The following is a 26,588-nucleotide window of genomic DNA, read 5'->3' as shown; positions in this document are numbered from 1 at the left end:
GCGATTTAATTAAATTTTATAAAATAGTTAATATTATTTTTATTACTTTCTGTTATATTATTTTCGGTCAAACTAAAATCTTTGAACGGCAGGTTATTTGCACAAAATGCACGAGGCGCACAGAGATGCACAGGGTTGACATACAAAATCTTTTATTCATATAAAAGGACACTTTATACTAGCACGTACTGTCGAACCTAGCCTATTTCCATACAGTCGACACCGCCGGGACTCTCTCTCTCTCTTTCTCTCCCGGCTCGCTCTCATTTATCCCGTTTATCACATAGTATAATAAAATTCGCGGCGAACGATGTCGAGTTACATTTCGCATAGCAGCTCGCGCGACTGCGATCGTACTCACGTGTAAAAAAGAGGGGTCGAGAAATCCGTCGGAAGGATCAAGCGTCCCTCGTCATTTCGTCAACCGCGCCACGCGCCATATATTAGATTATGCGCGCTTATATGCGCGAGCATACCGATTCAAAGCTTTCCGTCACAGTGATCATGTCGGATCGCGAGAAAGTCTCCCGACGTGAGGACCTTCGATCGTTCGATCGCACGCTGTGAGGCAGTTGATGCTGAACAAACAGGAATTGGTCGCTCCGTGCGCTTTGATGCGTACGTAGATATGTGCGGACTCCTCGCTGCCGCCCGGCCTGTCTTTGACGCTAGTCTTACATGCGTTCTACGTATATCCAGCACACGGTACGTCCACCTTACGCCTACATGCATAATATCGTACTTATCGTAAACACTCGACACTTATATTTACCTTCGATAATTATTATGATCTCGCTATGATTGAGGGGAAGGGGAAAAAGGGTTGATATCGAGATATAAATACTAGATTTGGACTACAATCGCTAGTGAATATTGGCTTGGGAAGAACTGACTCGACTACAACCACGTATAAACTTTCAATGAGCCTTGAGCAAATAGGTTTTAGTTACTTTCGCGTTGCTCGCCGGCGTGATAAATTTTCATCTCGATGGAAGACAAGCACGAAAATCGCGCGCTTATTTCGTCAACGTTATCTCAGTTAATTGAGAGTTATGCGACACCGATACTTTCTCTCTTCTCGACCTATTCGAACGTACATTCGCCCGATTGTGAAAAGATGTACGAAAGTTTATATACGAGTACTTGAAAACTTTCGGCTCAACTTTTTCTCCACGAGAACGTCGCAGCGCGCTTATCATTTTTGTAACTTTATTATAATCATAAAACACAAAAACGTTTCGTATATCAAAAAATTTATTATCGATTATTGCATGAGAGATTTGTTTCATTCACGTCTGAGAACAGTGACAGTAATAATATGGCCGCTTTGTATATCACGATCAAGTTGTCGTGGAAGCTCCATGAATACGTTGGTCTTTCAAGTTGAAAGAGATCCTTTACGTGAAGAAAAAGAGAAAAAACACGTTCATAATGGTTCTTCGCAAGAAGCTGTTCTCCTGGAGGGGCAGATACGGGCTTAGTTATTAATAAACGAGTAACTAGGATTAACGGGCCGCTGATATCAGGAAGACCGAACGTTGACTCGTCTTCGTTCGATTATTATACAGACAGTATGCGCAGTATTTCGTGCGACAATTTATATATATATATATATATATATATATATATATATATATATATATATATATATATATATAAAACATTCGTTCTATTTATTACAATATTACACTAAAGAGAGCCCGCGGAATTCCAGAGTCTCAAAGCGTGACGTTGCTTTCGTTATTAGACGACGATCGTGCGAGTCGAGTATCATCGCTACCGAGATAAATAATTGACTTGGAAAGAGATCCCGAAAGTTCTTATCGTTTTCTCTTTTCTAACGCGATACTTTGAGACTGGAGAACCGGTACGGGCGATTATCTCTCATCTCGTTCTCTTAACAGCTATACTTTCGTACAAACGTATAGAACATCGTTATCATTAAGTATTATTATCAGAGGAGGGTACAGTGTATATAAAGAATTATATAAATGTATATATATTTATATATATATTTATATCTATATTTATGTATAATGACGCCAGCTCGCCGGAGAAGCAAATTCTCGGATCGGTCCTCCGCGCGAGCCGCTGTTTGAGCTTTGAGATGCGTGTATCTTTCGTCTCTCTGGCTTTCTTTCTCTCTCTCTCTCCCTCTCTTTCTCTCTCTTCTTTAACATATCACATGCATCACACTTACGCACATACACATACTCGCGATAGGACACACATAGGACACGATCGTTGGCACTATATATGTATGGTATTGACGGATCGATTGAAAAAAGAAGAAAAAAAGATGGCTCGATCGAAAGTTCTTCCTTGAAAAGAGAAGGATCTTTGGATCCTCGCGGCTTAAAAATACTGGAAGCACGGCCGGCTCTGGTTATGCCGATCCATTAATCTCGATCGTGTCCGAGTGCGCGTGAACGTCAGCAAACTTGAGTAATGTGTCCCGATCATCGGGGCACACGTAGCAGCTGAATAAACGATTCAGAACACGCGTAGCAAATAATGACATATATCGTCGTCGCTTAAGATTGTCGCAGTAACACCGTAAAAGCCGTGAGGACATGCCGCGGATATCGTAATCTCATTTCTCTCCCATATTTCCCAATTTACGGCGTTACGTCGTAGGAGGGATACCGTGGACGTATGTATAGTTTGCGGTAGAAAAAAAACATTTAAAAAAGCTTCTAGCTATGCTAGACGATTTGCGAATCGAGGTATCCTTCGTACGATTCATACGAATCCTCCGCTGTTTCAGTATCACTGCGTGACCCATTCGGGGTTGGCGCATTAAATTTTTCTTTCTATTCTTATTCTTCTTTTTTCTTTTTTTTTTTTTCTTTTTTTCGTTTCATGTGCGTCGTATAAAACGCATTCGTCGCATTTCTTCTCACCTTCTTTTTCTCCCGTCACCTATAGGAGTCGCCGATTGCAACTCTCTCTCTTTCTTCGTGTTTCCTTTTTCTTTTTTTTATTAATACCGACGACGATGACCGTGGCTGCGGACGGCGTTCGTTGCCGAAACGAAAGCAGTGCCGCTGATATTCGACACTGACAAAGGCACAGTCATAAGTCTCGTACGTTCAGTAATTTCTTCTCTTTCTTGTCTTTTTAGGGCATGTATAAAATATCCCACGCGAGAGAGAACGCGGAATTATCACGATTTTTTCTTTTTTCTTCTTTTTTTGCCTGTATTTTTTACATTCACGCTGCTTTTTTCTTCCGTGTTCGCATATTAGCACCGATAAAACAATTAATCTCCTACGATTCTCCGACCGGTATTATTGCTTTCTTCCTTCCTCTCTCTCTCTACTCTTTCTCTCTTTCACTTTCTCTCTCTCTCTCTCTCTCTCTCTCTCTCTCTCACCCCGTCGCTCTTTCTCTTTTTATATAACATAATATAATATTATTAATATAAACGTTTACGTTTTGGCCACTCAGTTCGTGATCGCCGAAGCACACTATTGTCTGTGTTCCGCGCGACGTTTAGACAGTTTAGAATAATTTTAATTCACTTTTATACAACACTGGATTTTTTCCTGCTGTCGACTTTCTAGTCCTCGTGCTCGTCTTATGTGCTTCCTTGTAGAGATGAATCCCATGATTTAATTCGGCGGCTCATCTCCTCCTCTTGGCATCTGTAGTCGCAGCAATCATTTGCCTCAGCATCGGTTCCGGACTGCATACTCGTGGGTCACAATTCATGTTACCGTCACCTCCGCAACTAAAATTTTGCAACAATTCGCGTTAGGTTATTTTAGAAATAACACGCATAGAGTTAATATAAAAGGCAATTTATAGATAGGTACACTGAGAAAAAAAATGTTTATTTAGATTGCTGTCAATAGCTTATCTACTTAATATAATACACATATTTATTTAGAATTAAATATTTTCATTTAAATTAAGTAAAATTATTTAATTTTAAATAAAAAAATATGTGTATTATATTAAGTAAATAAGCTATTGGCAGCATATCTAAATATTTTTTTCTCAGTGTAGGGAATATATAGAGAAATATTTTTTCATAAACTTACATGCAGCGGAGACAGGGTCCAGACGCCGACTTAATAACTTCTCCCACTCGATAGGCCTGGCCACGAACCTGGCAGCCACTTCGTCTCGCGGAACCTTTGTAAGCGTGCGGGTGGAAGAGCGGTGGTAACGTGGTCGTAGTCGTGGTGGTGGTAGTGGTCAAATTAAGAGCCGTGGCCATCGATACAGGGCACTCGTATCTGGGGCAGCAAAAACCGCTGATCGGTTCCTCATGACAGCCCGGAATAGGCGGTGGACAGCTCTGTTGAAGACAGATAATGTCGCTCCTGAAGCAGAAACAAAAGTCGCACGGGTCGTCCCTGGGTATCTGTTGCGCTGAAACGTAGACCTTGCCGCCGTATCGGCAGGTGCCTGGTCCACCATAATCCTCCTCGCCATAATCATCGTCGGGATTCGGATAACTACCACCGGGCATGGGGAAATGAGTGTCCTCGCCCGATATTCCGGGTTGATCAGGATATTCCGGAATATGGGGAGCCAAGGTGGTCGCCGGTCTTTGCTCGGGGAAGTTATAATCGGTCTCAGGTTTCGGAGTAGCCTCCGGGAAATGGTCAGTGATGTGAGGATGACCTTCGCCTTCTTGTGGATGAATAGGTTCCTCTTCGGGAATTTCTTCCGTAATTCCTCCGCTTGGTAATTCCGTAGGTAACGGCTGCGTCTTTATGATAGGTTCCTCGATTGGCGTTTCCGGTTGCGGAATTTCTTCGGACTTTATCGGGATCTGAGATTCAGGTTCTTCTGGTACTACCGGTCCGACGGTAGCTGTCTCCTCAGGCAATTCAGTTGGTTTCACATCAGAAACCTTGATTGGACCCTCAACAGTAGTGACAGCTTCTGAAGAAGTTGCTGGCTGTTCTTCTGCTTTTAGCGTAATAACTTCTTCGGGTGCATGTTCCGTGGTAAACTGAGGTTCTTCAGTTGTACTCGGATGACTCTCTTCGGGTACAGTTGGATGAGCCTCTCCTTCTTCTTCAGGTTGGCTAGGCTGAATTTCTCCTGCAGGAGTTTCTTCCTCAGAAGGAAGAGGCCTTTCAGTAGGCTGTAATTTGATTATCGATGGTTGTTCTTCCTCATGAACGGAAGTCGTTTCAACTGAAATAGGTTCCGTAACATGTGCTTCTTCTTCTCCTCCTATTGTAGAAACTTCTGTTGGTTTCTCTTCAATTTTTGGAGTCACTTTGACTGGAACCACTTCTTCCGGTAATGTTTCTTTTGTCACTGCACTCTCAATTATTTTCGTAGTAGTTTCACCTTGTTCGGGCGACTCTGTTTCCTGTTCTGGTTCAGCCGGCTTTTCCGTTTCGAATGGAACTTCTTCAGGCTTTTCAGTTGAACTTACTTCGAGTTTTGTAACAGGTTTCTCCGGTTTCTCCGTACTTTCAATTGTAACGGTTTCTCCTTCGGGTGAAAGTTTCTCCACTCCACTAATCTCAGTTGCTGGTTTCGATACTTCTTCTTCTGGAGTAGATAACGTTGTCTGATATTCAGGTTCAAGGGTGCTTTGTTCTTCTGTCTTTACCGGCATCGTTGGATGTTCTTCGGGTATCAAACTTGCCACAGTTGTCGCTTGTTCATTCACTGGATGTTCCGGTAAACTAGCCTCGGTAACTTGACTGTCCTTTTCTGGTTTCTGTTCTTTTGGAAGAGTCGTTGTTTCTATTGGTTCTTGAATTTTCACAACTGGTTCAATTTCTTCTTGTTTGTACTCTGTAGTACTAGCAGGCGTCACAGCTTCCTCTTTAACAGCTTCTTCCGTTTCTTTCTTGCCCGCTTCTGTTAGTTCCGGAATCGTAGTCGGTTCCTCTTTACCAGGTTCTTCCGTTATTCCAATTTCAGGTTTCTGCTCTTCCTTGGAAATTTCAGGAATAACGGTATCCTCCTCCGTTAAATCGGGCAATTGCGTTTCTGGTTTGACAATTTCTATAGCCTTTTCAGTTGTCTGTTCCTCTTGACTCGTTACCGGTACGGCCACTTCTGTCGAAACACCACCCTCTGTTATCTCTTCTTCACCGGGACTAGGAGAAGCAACAGTCTGTTCCTCGACAGGAGACTCCTCGGATTTTGGAGTTTGTTCTTCGATCGGGACGGTGACGTGTTCTTCCTCTACAACTGGTGTTTTGGATTCTGGGATAATCGGCTGTTTAGTCACTTCGCTCAGACTTGGCTCAGTTTCTTTTACGATCGATGTAGTGGCTTGCTCGCCAGCTTCTTCTCCAGATACAGACGCTGTTGATATTTCTTCGACTATAGTGGGTTTTTCGGTAGGTAATTCAGGCGTATGAGATTCAATTTCAGGTGTAGTTTCCGGATGCTTCTCAACCGAGACTGGCGTACTTTCCGGTTCGTGAGGAACGCTGGTTTCAGTAGGTTTCTCGTGTTCTGCTTCTGTTTCAGTAGTTTTTGCTGGTTCTTCGGTTATGACCGGAGATTCAGTTTCGAATGGTTTTTCTTCAGGAGATTTTGTGGCTAATGGTTCTTCTTCGTGTTCCGATGGTTCTGTAACCGATGGTTCTGTATGCTTTTCAGCGTGTTCTGTAGTTTCTTTTGCTATTGCGCTTTCCGTTATTCCTGGCAATACTTCTTCATGGGAAACTGCAGGAGTAGATTCTTCGACTAGTTTAGTGGTTTCCTCGCCAGGCAATTCAACAGGCAAGACAGGAATGGTAACGTGCTCTTCTTCAATTACAGGAGCTTGAGTTGAAATACCCGGCTCCGTCTTCGTGTTTTCTTCCGTGGAAATTTCCAAAGATTTTATAGTCGTATATTCTTCTATCGGCGCTTCTTCACTTACCGTATGATCATGTATCAATGTCGTTGATTCAACAGGTATAATTGGCTTCTGTGTTTCTATTTCGCTTGGAACGATATCAGGCAATTTTGTTTGGGCTTCTGGTGCCTCAGTTTTAGTTGATGTGACTGTCTCTTGTTTTATTTCACTTTCGGGTTTATACTCAGTTGTCGACTGAATTTCAGGAACTGAAGTACTCTCATACTCGGTTGGTTTGACAGTTTGTTGTTCTTTTGAAATTTCTGGTTTCCCTGTCACAATTTCTTCCGATTTTGTAGATATTTCGTGTTCCTCAGCAATAACAGGTTCTTCAGAGGTTGGCTTTAGTGGAATTTTTTCTTCTTCTGGTTGTTCTTTTTCGATTTCTTCAATTGGTTTAAGCGTAGGTTGTTCTTCGATACCTTTATCTTCAGTAGGTTTCTCCTCTTTGGTTGGCGTAATAATTTCTTCATCTTTGCCAGCGGCTATGGTCGTAACTTCTACTTCGACAGGGACAAAAGTCTCTTTTTCTTTTGGAATTGTAACAGTTTCTTCGGTGGCGTGAGGTTCTTGTTCTATAGGTTCATGCGTGGAAGTAATTACTTCGCCACTAACAGTAACTTGCTTCTCCCCAATCTCCTCCTGCGGTTGCTCGGTCGAAGCTGCTGATTCTGTTATACCTTCTTTGATAACTTTTCCTTCGGTAGTTTCTCCTACCTTAGGTAGCACGGTATGTTCTTCTTCGGGTATTTGACTGGCAGATTCTTGTGATGTTTCAGACACCGGACTAATGGTTTGTTCTTCAGGATATTGCTCAATAGGTTGCCTAAGTGTAGTTGGCTGTTCATAAACTATTTCAATAGGTTTGAGAGTGGTCTGCTGCCTCTCAGTTGTTATCTCTTCTTCAGATGGAGTAACAGTAATTTCCAAGGGTTGTGATTCTGGCGTATTAATCTCACCAGCTAACGTACTCGATTCTGCCATAGTTTCTGTTGATATCTCCGTAGGCGGAACATTTTTCTGAATTTCTCCTTCTGCTTCGGGAACATGAGGTTCGATTACATGACTGTCAGATTCCAATTTGTCAGTCGGTGTGAAATCACAAGCGTACATTGGGCAGCAAGATTCTCCGTTCGTGTGAACTGGCATGCAATTCGATAGGTGCGTTGGCGGGGCAGGACATTGCACGAGTTCGCATTGTACAATGCTGCTGATACAACGACAACTAGTCTGGCACGCGTTTGCCGGAGGAACCGCCGAATTATTGCTATAAGATTGTCCTTCAACGAGGCAGTTACCTTCTCCTGGAATACCCGCTGGACGAGGCACGATCTCCGACGTACTCTCTCCTTCTACAGAAGTCTCTTCAGGAATATTTGTTGTATATTGAAGTACACCCTTTGGTGGTATTTCAGTAATAATTGTCACCTCAGGTGTTTCTTTTGGAGCAACCGTTGAATATTCCTCTTTTTCTTCATGAACAGGCACCTCCGTGATAGTAGGTTTTTTAATAATTTCTTCTTCTTCGGGTTTCTGTGGTTGTTCCTTAATAATCGGCACTTCAAATGTTTCAGGAGTTATACTTTCTTCAGTGGATATTTCAACTGAGCCTGTTGTTTCATCTTTTTCCTTACTTGGTATTTCTTCTTTTATCGATGGTTGCGTGACTTGCTCTTGTATTTCCGGTTGCTCTTTTTCTGGAGATACAGATTCAGTCGCAGGTGTAATTTCCTTTTCGATAGGAACTTCGGGCTTCGTAGCTTCTTCAAATCCAGGCAGCTCAGTTGATGCCTCAGAAATTAATACTGGTACCGTCGTACTTCCTTCTGCGATTTCGGTTGTCTTACTAACTTCTTCGCCTTCAACTGGTCTTTCAGGAATTTCAGGAATTATGGAAGACTCTTTGTGAGGTACAGGACTGGATGTTTCATGTACCTCTGGCTGTTCCTCAATGATTGGTTCCTGAGTTTGTTCCTCCTGTTCGGATGGTTCGGTTGCGACTTTTTCCGGTTGTTCGCTCGGTATTTCAGGCTGTTCCGGTATAACAGTTTCGCTAACAGCAGCAGATTCAGTTGTGCTACCCTCGGCCGGTTTTTCTTGGGGTAGAACAGATTCGGTAACAACACCTTCCAAAGATGGAATATGAGATGTTTCCTCTTCAGAAGGTACTGTCGGCTTCTGTGGTTCTTCGGGCGTATCAGTTATTTCTTTTTCTGGTTTCTGCGTTATTTGTTCTGGTTCAATAGGTCCCTGATCTTCCTTGCGATCTGAAGGAATTGAAGGCTGACTTGGTATATATTCTCCGCTGACGGATGGCTCAGTCTTTTCTATTTCCCCGGCCATTGTCTCAGTGACTCCAATTTCAACTGCAGGTATTTCTGTTTGCACTTCCTCCGTGGATACAGGCACAGAAATCTTTTCTTCACCTTCTTTTTCAATTTCACCTGCTTCAATGGGATGTTCAACGGGCAATTCTGTTTGTTCAATTGGAGTAACTTCCGTTGGTTTCAATTCTACAGTTTTCTTAAATGGTTCTTTTTCTGTTATCGTTATTGCAGTTTGTTGTTCTGCACTTTCTGTTGACACGTCTTTCGTACTTATTTCCTCCGGACCATGGCTTTCTGTAACAACTTCTTCCAAAGCTTTCTCTGTAGAATATTGTTCAGGTTGCTCAGTTATTCTTTCTTCGACAGCAGGTATCTGCGTTGTAAGTTTTTCTTCAGTTTCTATCGTCTTTATCGCTTCCGTGGTTTGCTCCTCTTTCAAAACAGGTTCTTCGGTTTGTAATTCTTTTTCTTCTTCACCAGTTATGCCTGGTGTTGCAACGGGATGTTCTGTAACACGTTCCTCAACTGGTTTTTCAGTAACTGGTTCTTTTTCCACAGAAACTATTTCAGTTTTTTTCTCTTCGACTTGTGTTGGCACGTGCATTGATTGCTCAAAAGGACTTACAGTAGTAACATGTTCACCTTCCGTAGCATGTTCTTTTTCAAGATCCGAAGGCACTGTCGAATGTTCCGCTGGGATTGATGCGGGTTTTTCGGAAGCTGGTTCTGTTACGATTGGAGGTTGCGTTTCTATTTCCTCTTCCTTCTTTGGTTGCACTTCTTTCTCACCTTTCTCGCCACTGACTTCCTCAGAACTTTCACTAGATTCTTCAACGCTAGGTCCTTTTGTAGGAATTTCTTCACTACTGGGAGTCTTTTCTGTTAATTGAATTTCCGTTTGTAATATTTTAGTTCCTGTCTCTTCTGGCACACTAGATTTCTTAGCTTCTTCTTCTAATACTTCTTGAGCGATAGTAGTTGCAGAAGAGTCCGTGCTAGCCTGAACTTCAATGACAGCAGGTGTGCTTTCCGTTTTCGTTTCTTCAGAGATTGTAGTGATTTCAGGTTCACGCTGAGTTGATAAATTTATTTCCGTAGCTTGTTCTAGTGTCGGCTTCGCGGTTCCTTCTGTCGATACTTCAGCACCTTCCGTCACAATCGGTTTTACAGTTCCTTCTGATGGGGCTAGCGTAGTCTCTTGTTCCTGTGGGGGATACATTGTAGATATTTTTTGCGGAGACTCAGTTATAAGATTATCGGGACTAATTTCTGGATGCGTAACACCGTGATAGTCTTCCGTCACATGATACACGTTCTGGTCTTCTGCCTTCTGTTCTGGGCTTCGTTCGGGAATCGGTATGCCAGTTGGGCCTTGAATTGGAATTTCTGAAGTTGATTCTCCTTCGCCCGTCACTGGACTCTCAGTCAACCCGGCATCTTCTTTCTTAGCGGCGACAGTAGCTTGCTCTTCAATTGCATGCTCAGATGTCTCTTCCGGTCGTTGTTCCTTTTCAACCTCAGATACTACTGGTTTCTGTTCTTCGGCAGGTTGTTCTGTAGAAGGACCGCTTACTTCAGTCGAATGAATCTCTTCCGTAACAGCGGTTTCCGTTGGATACGATTCTTTTTCTTTCTCAGTGATGATTTGTTCAGTACTAGATATTTCATGAGCGGCAGTCACAGTTTCTTCTTCTTTCGGTGATTCCGTTTGCGTTGCCAAGAATTCACCTGGAATATTTTCTGGTTTACTTTCACTTTCCTTTGGCTGCTTGCTGACCGATTCAGTGCTGATACCAGGCTCTTCAGTTGACGATGTTACTTCAATGATTTCAGTCAAAATCTCCGGTCTTTCCGGCGTTTGCGTTACGCTAATTTGTTCTTCTTCTGTTGTTCTCTCTACCTCGGTTATCTCTTTTTGTGTTTGCGTTGATAATTCTTCGTGCGGGCTAGTAGTTTCTTCTTCTTTTATTGGACCTTCAGTCTGCGTTGCTTCAGTAATGGAAGGTTCAATCGGTTGTTCCTTTTCAGTAATAGAAATACCATGTTCTTTTTCAATTATATTCTCTTCTGTGCTTACGTGTTCTTCAGGTATATGTTCTGTCGTTAATACCTCTTCTGGTAAGTTTTCCGCGATAGATGAAGTTTCCGGTAATTTAGTGGCAGGTGCTTCTGTAATTAAACTTTCTTCAGCTTCTTGTACTGTCGTAGGTGCTTCCGGTTTTGCTGTTTCTACTTCAGAGGGCACTTCCGCTGATCCTGGCTTTTCCGATGTTATTTCAGCAGAAATTTCGGTAACATGTTCGTGAGAAGGAGTGGATTCTTTTTCAATAGTAGTAGTTTCTATCTCTTCTGCTGGTAATGTTGCGGGCTGTTCTTCAGGTTGTTGTTCAGGTTTTTCGGTAGACGGAACGGGTCCCTGAGTAATATGTTCGATAGTTCCTTCAACATTCTTTTCTTCTTCTCCCTCTTGCGGTATATTATTGTCTATACCCGGGAATATTTCCTCCTGAGGATGTTCTCCCTTCTCTTGCTGATCTTCCTGGTCAACCAGCGCCGGGGATTCGGTAATTTGGTCACGTGGTACTTGTTCCGGAAGCTGTTCTTCACCTTCATCTTGTACCGTGGTAATTCCTTTTTCTTCTGTAATAAGCATACACGAGCATATCCTTTAATGCGTAATATTCATTGACTAATAACGTCTATTAGATCGTTGAGTTACATAATACATCGCAACTATTAGTTATTACGTGAAATTACTTACCACACTGGTATGTGGTCGGACAACATTCTCCTTCCGGTGGCGGTAAGGCCGTACAATTCTTTCCATGCTCTTGCATCGGCGTTCCGCAATTTTGCACCGCGCAAGCGATTTCGCCTCGGAAGCAATAGCAATGCTGGCAAGGCTGAGTGGAATAAATCAGATCGCCGTCTTCGTAGACTTTATCCTCATAATAACACTGAGGTAACACGCCAGGAGGTAGCGTTGTGGTCATAATGAGACCGGGAGTTGGACCAACCGTGGTGCTAGGTTCCTCATCGTATTCTACGCAAAGAATCAATAATTATGAGCACTTTTCAGCACGAAATAACACCGAGATATCATAGGACGACGCAATTACTTACCGCAATTGTACTTGATCGGGCAACATACACCCGGTTGATAGACCGGTTTACATCCAGCCACTCGTAAAGTACACTCTTGCATGACGCAAGTGGTTCTATTTCTAATGCAGTAGCAAAGCTCACAAGGATTGTGATGATCCAACGGCAGCATAGCGCCGTCTGCGTAAAACCTCTTGTCGACATGACAGCCATAATTGTCGTGGAAACCGACTTCCGTGGAGTCCGAGGTCGCCGGTGCGCTTGTCGTCGACGTTAACAACTGAACCGGTACTTCCGGACAATTGATCACGGGACAACATTGATCCGGACGTTTCTCCACCGTGCAATCCTGACCGATCGCTTTCGTGAAGGGGCAGACCTTCAAGTAGCACATCAACATTCGATTGTGGCATGTGCAGTTTAGGCATGGTTCACTCGTCATAATCCTGTCGCCTTCTTGATACCGCTGGTAGTTGAAGTAACATCCAGCGGTGACTAGAAAATAATTTAACATTAATTAGATACCGAGTCTCTAAAATATCGTAATTACACAACGCGATTAAAATTTTCGCAACATTATTATATTTCTTGCGAAATGAAACGAATAAATTCAATTTCGAAAAATTCAGAAAAATTTTTTATTTTATAATGTATAAAAATCATGTATAATAATTCTCTTTTAATCCTTTTACTTTGAATTAAAGTATGACGCATGGGACTTCTCAAATTACAATTAATGTCACATTGCTAGCGTACGTGACAGTTAATTAAATGCAACAAAACCAGGTGTGATATACATACCTCCATCGTACTCTGTAATCTGTGTGGTATCTTGGTCATATACCGGCGCTGCAATGAAAGAAACACAACTGTTAGTGCTATGCGATCGAGCTTGCCGCGACAGGTAGACTACAGGCGCGGGCGTGTACGTGAAGTTGAAGTTAATGAAAAGCAAAAAGCATAAAACGGGATTGCCGAATAAGCTCGGGGAAATTTGCAGGGGTGGACGTCAATGCGTCTCCCGCGTGCAGTTTATCATAGTAATTACTGGCGGGACGCATTCGTCGTCTCTCGAGGGTGTACCGGGGCTTAACAACGGAACGAGTGGAAGCGTCATATGGCGCGAAATACACGTGGGCGAATTCTCGTTAACACCCTCGCCCTAGTCATATGAGTTGCATGGTGAGTGCGCATGGAATAGTGAATTCCATTTGGCTCTTCCTCTCGCGCGCAATCCGTGCGGACATTCGCGTACAATAATCGCGTGTCTCCCTTTGCGAGCCCATTCTTTTTTTACGCGACTATGCCTTTTGCAATCTCTTTTTTAAAATTGGAGTGTCGCGCCCAGGACTTGAGTTCGATTGTTCCTGAAACATGACAGGATACTTTCCCGAAGTACAATCACTGAGATGTTTTCACCGAGAAATCGCACAATGAGCATTATTTATACCGGTCCGACCGCCTTCATTCTTGCTCTCTCATCTTCGAAGTAGCATTTAGCTTTATATTACATGAAAAATTCTAAACGACATCCGTGCAATGTGTATAAAGTACGGATTATCCAAACATAAAAAAAAATATATTATTTTATTAAAATTTATCAATACATTTTTCCAAGATTAGATATCGACATGAACTTTATATTCGATACATACATCGTTTCCAAGAACTCATTATCCATCAATGTACCTTTACACAACACATGGAAGCGAGTTTCGCGATATTCAAGAATTAGCATTCCGCGATGCAGGTGATTTCCAGTGAACTGAACTTGTACCGGGAAGCCCAACGATGGTTGAATGGACGCTTGGTTGTGTCTCGTCAGTCCCACGAGCAAACCGGAGCCCGAGCCGCGTGCCTCCACGTTATACGAACCCATCACGTACGCGTGGCCTACCGAGACGATTCTTGTCTCGCACAATGGTCAGACTAAATTATTACGTCGCACCTCCCTTCACGGAGACCACGGTCAAGGTGTCGAGGCTTCGTGTACACGATTGTAATCTCTGTACGTGATCTTCATTATGCGAGCGTTTAACTACAACGACACAATATGATCATTCAATACGAACAACGATATGCACTCGTGGTAATTAAACGCATAATGAGACAATTGGACTGTTACTGAATAAAAGCAGCTTATCGGATAGCGAGGGGTATACCGTGACAGAAAATTGAAGGAGGAAGAGAGAAAGATGTTTGCTGCAATCATCATTGATTCGATTCTTTCCTGGAATCAGCGGAGAATTTTCGCATCTTTTGAACGGTCCATCGAGTCTTACGACGATGCGCACCAAAAACTGAAAGACAACTTTTTGCCGCGCGAGCAAGCATTTTCTTCGCTTCTTCACCGGTAACGATAAATTACCGTCGACGGACTAACGGGACATTGAGCACATACAACCGGGAGATGCTGACAAAAAAATCGCGACGCATTTTGACTGTAATAACAGCAAATTGCAACGCGATGAAGCACAATGATTTCGATCGTCGATCCGCTTGGTTTTTTACATTTAATTCTTACCTTTTCGAAATCGAAAGGCGCGCATCGCGCATTACCTCTCTCGGAAGAAGTGCAGTGAGAGTCGTCCAATAAATCTCACGCGGCGAGATAATGTTCCGTTACCTCTGGATGCAAAAATGCAATTCCGAATGAAACAGATTGTACAAAGCCGCGCGCGGAAGTGCATCGGCTAAGGTACGTTCTAAAGATCTCTCGCGCAAACTTCTCTCGAGGTGTATGCGGAACGTAGACTCTAAATCAATCTTGGTCACATAGAAAAAGGACAATGTAGGGGAGTTTATCGGTGTCAACAATAAACGTATCTTCCCTCGAATATAATTTCCGCGCGCGAGATTTATGCGTTCTTCGGCCGCCTCGCTCGTAATCAAGGACAGAGGATCGCGCTTATACATATCGCATACACATGCACGCACATATACGTGTATCTCGAGGAGTCGCGGGGAGTCATTATGTAAGTCAACGTACCGCCGAGTCTTCCTGTTTCCTCTCCGTGTGTCGTTTCCCCACCCGCAATTGTCTCGTTCCCGCTTCGAGGGCGACCCTCTCGATTCCTCCCGCAACGTGCCGCGACCTGACCCGTTCCTTTCTCCGCGTACGCGCGCGCGAACGATGCTGTTACACACCGCGGAGAACAGGAGAACACGGAGCTGTTGCGCTCGCGTTATGAAATCATTCCCGGCGGCCTTGCCTCGCGAAAGTTCATTACCATCAACCGCACACGCTCCGATGAACACCTGGCACCGCAGCCAGCCCCTGGCGTATTGCGTGCACGAAATTCTGCATTACGCATTCTCCAAGGTCGCGGTTTCCTCCGTTGTGCGCTCACCAAGACAGTCTTTTCGCACACTGATGAAAAAGATGATGGAATAATTTCCCTTTGTGTGTGTGTGTGTGTGTGTGTGTGTGTGTGTGTGTGTGTGTGTGTGTGCGCGCGCGTGTGTGTGTGTGTGCGTACGCGAGAAGAAAGACTTGTCATGACGGAACTTTCCTCGGCAAAGCCCATCTCGAAAGACCGCCAGTTACTCGGAAATTACGCAACCCACTCGCCGTGTAACTTTATCGAAATAAATTCCAACTACGGGGAAGGAGCAGAAAAATAACGCTATTTGTTTGTATCGACGAGAATGTTAATGTCAATGTCATGGGTATCCGGAAGGTAACGCTGTGGAAACCTGGCCGACCGGTTCTGGCGTAATACGCGCCGTACTGTTTCTAGCGCAATGGTGCCCCTTTCGAGGACAATCATAAATTATATCTTCCCAATCACACGGGATTGAGTTCATTGCCACTTCCTACATTATGATGCGAGTCCGCGCACCGTTAGGTCCGGTAATGAGAATAATTCCCGACTCGGGAAAGAAACACTCATTTCCGATAAGGGGCTCGAGATCTTTGAACCGCGATTCACTTCGTTGCGCGAGAATGTTTCGTATGTGCGATTGGATCTAGCCGACGTTGAATGCGATGCCGTGGATGCGCGGATATCGCCCTTAAATTATGCCTTGCGAAAGCGAAACACCCATTTTCCAAAATGAATCTATCGCAACCGATTTAATCCGTGTCACGCTGACGTTGCACCCACGCGTTCCGTTATACCTTTCGTCGGATGACCGCTGCTGACCTCACCATCTCAGTAAGTAGTCAAGAAGGTACATAGACGAGAGAGAAAGAGAGAAGAGCTCTGAAGAGTACGCGCGCGAGGACGAGGGAGTGGAGTCCTCTTATGACGTACCGGTTACAACGAGTCCTTTCTATACCCTCTTAGGGCGAGAGCTTTTTCTCGTCTGAATTGACAGCGCGAAATGTATTCGCACTCGCTATCAAAAATACATTAGATCCCCTTAGCACTCTCATTATTTTGCTCCCGTGCAAGATTTCACGATAGATTTATTTCGGGGATTTCATTTCGGATGAATTTCGTATGATCTGATTTCATTCGCGATCTGTAATTCGGAGGATCCATGCAGAGCGCCCAGTTTCGGACGTGTAAAAGTCTTTCGAGCAGATTTATAGATTGATTTGTACAATTACGTTTCGCATAAGACACTCGAGTAGATTTAATATGTGCGTAACTGTATGCGATCCACGTCACCATATATCTCGGCGAATTTTTATGCGCTCCGCGCCGCGTGCAATACCATCCGGATTCTACTCCGCGCCGTTGCGACGCGACAAGCTCGCCACGAGAGAGTTTGATGATACTCGACGATAACGACACTTTGCTAAGCATTAAGCATAAATATGGAACGCCTTAGGGGTCAGATGCGACTCCGGTGGATAACGTACGGTGGACCGTAAGTGGCGAACGGTGAGGTACGCGGTCAATGACATCCCGATGTGGGCATGTCGACTGATTGCTCCTTAGGGCTTACAGGTTTGACCAGAATTCACACAGCATCACGTGGATGCAGCCGTGGAGGAACCGCTACGCGAAGGACCGTGCGCCGAGACGCGTTTTTTCTCTCGATTGACTTCAGAGACTTAGATCACTTCCGGGTGGGACTCCGAAATTGATTCCTCCGCTTACCGAAAAAATAAATTTTATTGTGCCGTATTTTTTGCTTCTTCTTCTTCTTTCTTTTTTTTTCGATGCTAATGCAAGAAACGATTTGTGTAAATTTTGAACGAAGTGAAAGAGACGAAGGGAATTTACGGAATTCACGAGCCGTACTCATACCGATCGAACATAAATTCTGGTCAAGTGTGATAAATGATTGTCTCAAGGAATTTCGATAATAACGTTTATTTATATATTACTGAGAAGTGATATCTATACAATACTTAATAACTGCCGTATCTCCGATCGCGCATAATAATTATGATCGCATAAACATGTAACAATTTGACACGGTTGCAAAAAATCATAAGAGACGAATGTCGCTTGTAGTTTTTCGCTGTTTTTTAAATCCAATTTGAAAAGTCCGTCAAATGCAATTTAATATATCAAGTAAATCTGATAATCTGACAGTGGACTTGAGAAGAAAATTATTGCTACGCGAGTGGTAATACAACACGATAGGTAAACGCTTTTTTACAATGGAAACCTGTTGCCTCTCGAAGCCGGCGATATTGCTGATTTCCTTTGAATGCAAGTATCTCGCAAATGCCCGCTGCGTCCAAAGGAAGATACGCATAATCCAGTAAAACTTGTCCGCCGCCTGATGGATCGCCGGTGATCGAACGCGTCGATCTCGATCGTCCTTGCTGCCCGCTCGAGAAAAGCCCGAGGAACAAAAAGGATACGAGCGTGCATGCGATAGAGAGTCACAGAATCGCCTAGCGATTTCCAAGCGGAGGGAAGGAAGGAGGGAAAGAAGAACGGGGGAAGACACGCCGGGTGAGTCGTGGAATTCAATCGATTCCGTCGGTTTAACCACACCTGCTCTTCGCTGAAACACCGACGGCCGATTGATGAAGGGGAGAAACAAAACTGACGCATCTTCAATAAGCCTTCATTGACGATGCAACGTTTTTGCACGTCGTGTTCATAGTATCATAGCTTTTCTGAGAACGCTCCCCTATCGGCCGATCGATCAATCGATCGTCATGAGCGCCTGTGCGAAATAGGTTCGTCTTCTTTGCAGCCTCTTGACCACAAGATGCGAAATTACTTTCTCGAATAACGAATTACGGGAATGACGAAGCCTTTTTCTGTCGACACCGAGACGCATTTTACGAATTTGCGGTCGACTACTGCGGCTACTGAATCTATCATCGTTTTTCTATACCCGGAAATAATTCATGACACGAGCGACGACAATTGAAGGCCCCGTTTTAACTGGATCGTCTTCTTCTGATATCGATACCAGAACTCGAGAGAGGTCCAGGCGTACCGTTTTAAACCAGCTCGACGTAAAGGGAAGAAGTTCGCGGAACCTGGCGGAACGAGGTTCACGATAGGAAGGAGGCGACCGACCGACCGCCTAAAGGCGACCCGAGAGTGGTCGAAGAACGAATATGGTGTGCCAGGTCCATGGGAAAGCACCTTGGGCCTCGACACCACCGATGCCAGAGGTGAGCATTATGAGGTAATGCTCTCCCCGTTGCCAGAGAAGAAGGGAGACACACGGATAGGTTCGACGGCCTGACAGAACGTGGCTCGCTCATTCAAACATTGGCTGGCCGACTCTGCGTTAGTCACACCAGACGGTACAAGAAAGACGGTCACGGAAGTGATCGTCTCTGCTCCCGACTCTGATTTTCAGAAATTAATTTCAATGCACGGTATACGCGCATTTACGCCCGATTTAAGTCTTTCCATCGTATTTCTATTCTAATCTCGCAAAATAACGCGACTCGACTTTATTTATCGCGAGATATGCGTACTTTAATAGAATCACTCTTCTTTTGCCCTTCAGAAAACTAGTTTCCATCATAAATGCAATAAAACATGCTTGAGTTACGAGAAAGACTTTTCTCATCTTCATCCGAGATTACTTTTACTCTCTTTTTCTCTTTGGTCTCTATTACCGCAATATTCAACTTCTTGTCAGTATTCAAAGTGTAAAAAGAGTAAACACAACATCAAAGTGGAAGCAAAAACTTTTTTTTTTCTTTTTTACGATTCCAGCATATTTTGCTACATTTATGGATGGACAGCATTTATGTATGATTCGGTGGAAATACAATCTGACTTCGAGCAAGCCACAAGCAGAAATAATCCGATCGCGTCTTCTCGGGCGAGCGAAAATATTTCTTGCCTGTCTATCTCTTATTTCCTCGTGGGAGTCCGCGCGTTCACGGTCTCTCTATCAAATAAATGACTCACGTTTTGTACGGCGGCTCAAGCGTGTCCAAGGCGTTGAAGCCAGACGAAAGAAAGAGAGCTAGAAGTACACTGAGGCATTTCTGCAAAAACTCACCAGAATGCGTGGATCGTGACGCCAGCAGTAGGACGGCGGCCAGCCAGAGGATTATTCCGCGTCTACAAAGCGCGGCGTTCAACGCCGACATGTCGGCACTCTTCTTCCGTACCCTGCAACACGTAAATGATGCTTTCGTTAGCTTACATTACCCATGCGAACATAAACTAAGCTTTGGTCTCTTGTGCGGCTACATATAAAATGTGCGGTCGGGCTAGTTTAAGAGCTAATTTAAGAAGAAGCTAGGATTACGAAATTCTATTTAAAGTTTAAGTTATTTGTTACTTACAGAATTCTAAGTATTCTACATATATATGTCTTCGTTTAAATATAATTAAAGTTTATTTACATCATCGATTATTCAATAATTATCAAATGCCAATGAATAATATTAAAATGCTCTAACGCAAACATGGGTGGCGCCTTATATCATTTAGTATTAGATCACAAATGCAATCGCTCGATTCATCGCTTGGATTCAAACCTACTCAGCGACGGGTTTGAGAATTTTTTCGCGTTATCTGCATACGCGCGAAAGTATAACGAGCCATTGTACGCTTATCTATTCTATCATGAGGCGGCTTAAAGGCATATCTATCTCGTCACGTGGCATTCTACCATGTAACTCTCGCCCTGATCTGACAGGATGACAGCTGGACGGACACAGTGGTCGCGTCTGGAGCTAGACGCACCTCTGCACTTTGACCGATCGCTCCTCGCGAGCCTGATGCAGGCCGCACACAGCTCGATCTCATACGCGACTAACAATATAAGATATAACATACATAATGGACTAAGTATTAATTATGTAAATGAACATATAATATAAAGCAATAACAATATATTAATAATTATATATTAGTATATCTGTATGTAATCAGTGTCAGGAAAACAGACAGTCGCGAGAAAAAGAACAGATAAACGCTGTAGAGAGTTAATCGGTGTTGGTAGAATTAGCCTTAAGGTATACAATGTATCACGGTGTCAAGACGCGAAATTCGCAACGCGAGAAAACATTTGACGCATTTGCGTCGCGGCGGGAGGCTAAATGCGATTCGTCTGTCTACCTGGAGCGTAAGCCAGCTATGAGAGGCGTGGGTGCGTGGGAATGAGCACGCATGTTTGCACGAGCCCGCTGTGTGCTCAACCTCCTTCGTTCATATACCGCTGGCCAGCGGGATGGTGCAGAGCCTCGCTCGCCCGATAAGGGAATAGACGCGCGAAAAAGAGCGTGAGTAAAAAAAAAATTTCATGATAAAAGTTCAATTTTCAAGTGGGCTCTATAAAATTGAATGTCAGCGCGTTTACATTTCTCCGTTCCAATGTATAGAGGGAGGAAAGAGGAAAGGGGCGATGATCGTATCTGCGGGTTCTTGACCGAAAGAAATTACTTAGGAGCGCTGAGTTAGCTGGTAAACGCGATAAAGGAGGAGGAAGCGGAGGAGGCGGAAGAGGAGGAGGAAAAATAAGAATCTCTGGGCAGGAAGAAAAGGAGGACTTTGGCGAAGCCGGCGGCGCATACCAACCGTGCGACAGCGGCCTAATACAAAGCGGTACCGAGATAAAAGAGAGAAGCGCGTGCGAGAGCGCGTAGGTAGTTTCTCTTCTACCTGTCGACTTCATCTTTTCCCCTACGTATATTTCCTCCTCTGCCACTCTTCTCCTGGAACATCCACCGGCAGCTCATTGTAGTCCAGAGAAGGAGGAAAAGAGGAGGAAGAGAAGAAGAAGAAGAAATGGAAAAAGAAGCAATGCGAGTCGCGACACCTAAACTCGCGCTCGCTCGTTAACGTCCGTTTCATACTAGCCGCGCAGTAAATTACATCCCGGCCGATCGTAATGAATCTCGCACCAATGGATAAGTCCGCGAGATATTTCTGCGCTATGAGCCGCGCCGCGACACGGACATTTGAGTCCGCAATACGTTGAGACTATCTGGCGAAGCAACGGGGACCCTTACGTCATTGCGTATTCACGGTACAGTCCATTGAACAGGGGAATCCGGTGAATGGGTACGAGCGCATACCGCTAATACGCGCACGCACCTCTATAGCTTCAGCCCGAGTGCTGGCCAGGGTCGGATCGCATGAGCATAGTAGAAATACGAATTTTTTCCGCGAACTTTACAAATGTAATACTCGACTGTCGTTGCAGCTTCTTTATTCGCGGTAATCCGCGAAACAATTATAGCTTCTAAACTTACATGGTCTAAGTTCTTATTTCATTTCACTTGCAATATACATACATACAGATTTAAAGTTACCCAATTCTGTCCTCAAGATATAATTCAAATGTCAACTCTGATCTCTCTCTCTCTCTTTCCTAAATAGAATTTTAATAAATAAAATCTCTGAAGATATTAAGCAAAGGGATTTTTAATAATATACTCAGAGCGAGTCATTAATCTCTTTTAATTTTCATACCCATTCGTCTGTTCTTCCGAGAAGTGACTCCCGATAAGACCACATTTCTCCCGTATCTCACGTTCGGTAGGTGCGCGCGGGCCGTGTTCGCAACCCAGAAACGACACACCCGTGTGGTGATGCGTTGTGAATGGAAATATCGGCCCGGCTCCATTCCGGCACCGGCCGGTCTTCGTCTCCCTCATTCTCTCTCTTTCCCTCGATCGGCACGATCGGCATTCTCGTCGATTCACCCTGATTCGTCGTAAGGTGCATTCATTACTTTCCATCTTGCTCTCGTCCAGAAACGAGCGGTAGGCGCGTCCGTCGAACCGAGACTAATTCCACTTGCGCTCTCGGTACGACCGCGCCGCGACGGAAGGCACCGTGTCTTCGGATGCGCGCGTTTACAAGGCGCGACGCGCATCCAAGTGCATCGTTGCAGACGGCGGCGTCGCGTCTGGCCTGCGAGCTACGCGCGGCATGTTTGTCGCCGATAAATTTGCGTTCGTTCCGGTCGTAATTGCCGGCGATGACATCTTCCGGTTGCAGCACGCGCTGACGACCACCGATCGTATACGTGCTACGTGCTACGTATGCACGCGCTGGAAACCTCTGACTCTCTCCAAATCCTCGTAACTCAGAGCTCGAGTGCCCGCTCGTAACGGGATCCGCTCCTCTCCGAGTTGTCGATTATAATTTACTGCGGTTACGTGTGAATTATTCAAAATATAGAGAAATGTTTTCTCCGTTCTCTACATATTTAATATCTGGCACAATGAATTCAAGAACATCGCTATTCTTCTCCATTACATATTTTTCACAAATACTGGAGCTCGTATTTGTATATAGATTTTATTTAGAGACAATTCCTACAAGAATCGTCTATTAAAAATGATATAATTTTTATAAACCTCAACAAAGAAGTCTAATTACTCAATTGAAGAATTGAATCATATTAGTTTAAGAAATATGTCATAAAACTAATGTACTTTTTTAAATAAGAGTTCTTCTCAAATAAGCTTGCACATTTAACGAGCATGAACAGTTAGCACAGTCACAGATAATTTATGGTCAATCCGGTAACAGTCGTCAGGTTTCTCAGCACGAGCATTCTGAATCGACGAGAATGGTATTGTCGACGATAATTTACGAGGAACTTCAAAAACGGTAACGCTAACGAATGTCGAAGCAAAGAGAGCCTTGCCCGATTTCACTTTCACGCTCACGATAAATTACGTTGGACGCGAGGCTCAGAACGGCGAGTAATACCACTCAGCAACAACAACGAGAGTGAGTAGTGTAGTACGTTAAACGCGAAGTAAGGCAACGCCTCCGCTCTAATTAATGCACTAATTAATACGTCGTGATTATCCCGGCGAGCGTATTACTCTCCGGCTCGTTCACGCTGAGGTAACCCTCACGCCGAGTAATAATAACGATCGCTATCGAGCTCCTGCAACCGCAACGGGATCCTTTTTCACGTGAGGTTTCCAGCCGCCGATGGCGGAGTAAGTATTCATTCAATTATGGATAACAGCAAATTAATTGTTATTAGCGTTCGCGTTGTACGTTGCCGGCCGGTGCCAGGCCCGATTGCGGCTGGTCACGAGGTCAGGTCAAGTTCAGAGGCTAGTCCGCCTTGTCCGCGCTTAGGAACAAGATGGTAACGATAACGATCGTGGGGGAGGAGGACGGTGCTTGCCGAGATAACAGCCGGTCGTGCGATAATTGCAGCAACATAGGAGTTTGGCTTAGAGAAGGTATGGAGGTGCAGCTAAGCTATAGGTGCACCCACACGGGACCCGACACAGAGGCCGGGGTGCAGGCTGGTGGCAGAGGTTCCGTTACGGCCCAGAGGCTGCGTTCGTTCACCATTATCGTGGAACGCGGAATATGATTACCTTCACCTGGGAACAAACCTCCTTATATACAACCGACCGGCAAAGGAGACCGTGGGCGAAGTTCGCGTCGTGAATGCCGTGTCCCGGTTTTGCTCGCCGTTCGCGTTCACTAATCAGATTGGAACCAGTCAGATCGACCGACATTCAGAGAGGAGTCGCATCACCGCCACCGTTTAGAATCGGCTCGACGGCTCAGATCTGCATACAGAACGATTGAGCATGGTATTTTGGCGCTTGTCGTCATCGGCACGCGCAGTTCATTTAATCACGCGTCTCGCGTTGCACATTATGCAAATCCGCAGTTCGATAACCGGTGTGCGCGTGCGTGAGTGCGTGCATGCGTGCGAGCGTTCGTGCGCGTATAGTTTAAGGAGCGGGAACTGATTTCGCGACTGTGCGACTGTGCGACGTGGACATATCAATTTATATAGAGAGACGTAACGAAATACACATTTCTCGTAAAGAAGCTGCTTAATCTCTTGTTTAAGCTCGCGGATCTTCCTTACCGCCGTGCCACGAAACGCCCATTGAAAATTCTGAAATTGATTTGTACAACTGCAACATTGTTTTATTTACGACGTCCGCACGAGTAATGACGCGGTTAACAATTTATGACAACAAATGCTCGGCGACTGAAAGCGCGTACTTCCGGCAAGGTGGTACTTCGTACACGTTGGTATCGTACGAGTCGGGGAATGAATAACGGACCTGTCCGCCTCTCGTAAAAGGGATATCCGATGCTCGAGCCGCCGACGTGCTGCTTCATCTTCTTTGAGGACTACGCAAGTTTCGACGACTAAAAACCCGATAATTGACAGCGCGAGTACTGGTCCATCCCGAGCGCTTTATTGGCATAACAGTATGTCGGTCTAGCGTACATCAATAATGTCTCTATCGTGTCCTTGAGAGTTTTACAGGAATGAGTATATATCACCTACATAATTTGAGATTTTCAAATTAATACGAAGCATCTATGTATCTCATAATTTACAAAATTTAGCATTTACATTAAATTGGCCAAACAATTTGGTTACTATTTTTATTTGCGCGAGAGTTATGTGGGAAAAGAACAAGCAATTTTCTGAATGACAAGGTTTAACTAATACGAAAGTCAGACAGCTATCGATAAAATCGGCATGCCAAGGAAACGTGGAATCTTTCAATGAGTATAAAATTACATAGCCGCGCGTACAAAGAATATTGCGAGAGACACGATCTCTATTTTGTTACCGGTACTGTACGATGATCTCTGGTCTTTAGCGGGACATAGTGCAACAGTCGTAATTTTAGTTCCGTTAATAGGAAGGCGCTTTGAATGCCGGCACGAAGGAAGTCGGAGTGAGAGGATCGCGCAGGACGAATTTACTGTATCTGATACACAGGCTGTGTTCCTGTGTATGTGACGTAAACTATAGATTTTCAGCACTGGCAGTGATTAAAGAAACACAGGGATAGTGAATCTTGACAAACGAGCGGAGGAAACACACGTCTACGAACATAGCGCACATTTCTAATTTTACGGCTGCAAATAGTGAACGGATGGATCATGGGATCAAAGAGGCGAATCCGTAGCGTATCAAACGTGTTACGAGTAATTACGACTGACGCCGTGCAGATTGCAGAATGAACGATGAAATTTCATGACTTTTCCACTATTAGAGATATTCTCCAACCTCCGTTTGTCTCGAGGAACTCTCACGATTAATTACGACAATTAACAGGAAAATGCCTATGCCGCGTATTCTTCCCCATTTTCCCTTTTTCTCTCTTTCGCTTCTTTGCTTTTCCCTCGTATATCGCATGCCGCATGGTACATATGGTCGCATGCCGAGTTTGGCGCTCGAGGTAGCCCTCGCGGTCCCTGAAGAGGTGACTTCCGCGTGCCAGGTAAACTGAACAGTCTCTCGGCGTGCGGCCGGCGGCAGGACAAGTTGACGGCGAGGACCTTGTTACGCGATCATCAGCGGGCAATCTCTCGAGCTTGAAACTGACCGTTGCTATTTGGAGAAGTCATCGAGACGCGAGAGATCGCGACACGGAGAACTCTAGCGACCCATGTCCCGCGCTGTCCCGTATGAATTTTATTTGTGCGCGGTTATAAGACACGTCGCACGTGTTTCCATGTAAGCTGTGAGGTCGCGTGTTCCTCGCCGATTACATGGTGGTCATCGTTGAAATTCGCAGCGTGGTTCGTGCGGAGCGGTCATTATCGCAGTAATGCTCGGCGTGAGGCTGTTCGGAGCGCGCAGAACACCGAATGCCCGCGATCGTGTTTGGAGTTTCTCCGAGGCGATTATATTGCGAGTTAAGGGACTATCGGGTATTCATTACGCCTAATGATCTCTCCTAGGCGCGCGCGGCTCAGCTCGGCTCGCTTTTGGACACGAACGACGGTACGTGAGGCGGCGAGGAGAGAAGGCACTCTCGGAACAACGGGGTTCGATTACTCAGGGCCCCGACGTTCACACGAGGGTGCTCTCGAGCAACAGGTCAGCAACACGTACACGGCCTCTATTTATAAACCTACCTGAGCTAGAATTACGCGCTGCGCGGGATAAACCACCCGGACTCCTCGTGTTCTCCCGCGGTCCCCGACGGCGCGGCGCAACCCTCGCCCATATCAGGCCCGTTCGCG

At 44.7% G+C, this 26,588-nt stretch overlaps 2 protein-coding genes across 3 annotated transcripts in view; one reads left to right on the top strand and one right to left on the bottom strand.

The window, feature by feature from the left end:
* Window positions 1-26,588, top strand: part of LOC143901780 (uncharacterized) — a 66,716-nt gene that overhangs the window by 1,988 nt on the left and 38,140 nt on the right. The window lies entirely within an intron of this gene.
* Window positions 127-26,588, bottom strand: part of LOC143901729 (uncharacterized) — a 41,025-nt gene continuing 14,563 nt past the window's right edge. The window contains exons 2-7 of the mRNA XM_077414246.1: window positions 19,648-19,760; window positions 13,063-13,110; window positions 12,283-12,756; window positions 11,921-12,202; window positions 4,047-11,799; window positions 127-3,733 (exon numbers count right to left, since the gene is read on the bottom strand). Coding sequence (XP_077270372.1) covers window positions 3,628-3,733; window positions 4,047-11,799; window positions 11,921-12,202; window positions 12,283-12,756; window positions 13,063-13,110; window positions 19,648-19,738 — 8,754 coding nt within the window. The 5' untranslated portion in view covers window positions 19,739-19,760 and the 3' untranslated portion in view covers window positions 127-3,627. The remainder of the gene's footprint in view (window positions 3,734-4,046; window positions 11,800-11,920; window positions 12,203-12,282; window positions 12,757-13,062; window positions 13,111-19,647; window positions 19,761-26,588) is intronic.

Source organism: Temnothorax americanus, unplaced genomic scaffold, assembly GCF_048541705.1.
Source record: "Temnothorax americanus isolate GAGA-0224 unplaced genomic scaffold, ASM4854170v1 Scaffold1, whole genome shotgun sequence".
Classification (NCBI taxonomy): domain Eukaryota; kingdom Metazoa; phylum Arthropoda; class Insecta; order Hymenoptera; family Formicidae; genus Temnothorax; species Temnothorax americanus.
Note: the sequence above shows the minus strand (reverse complement) of the source record. Positions and strands in the feature narration are given on the sequence as shown.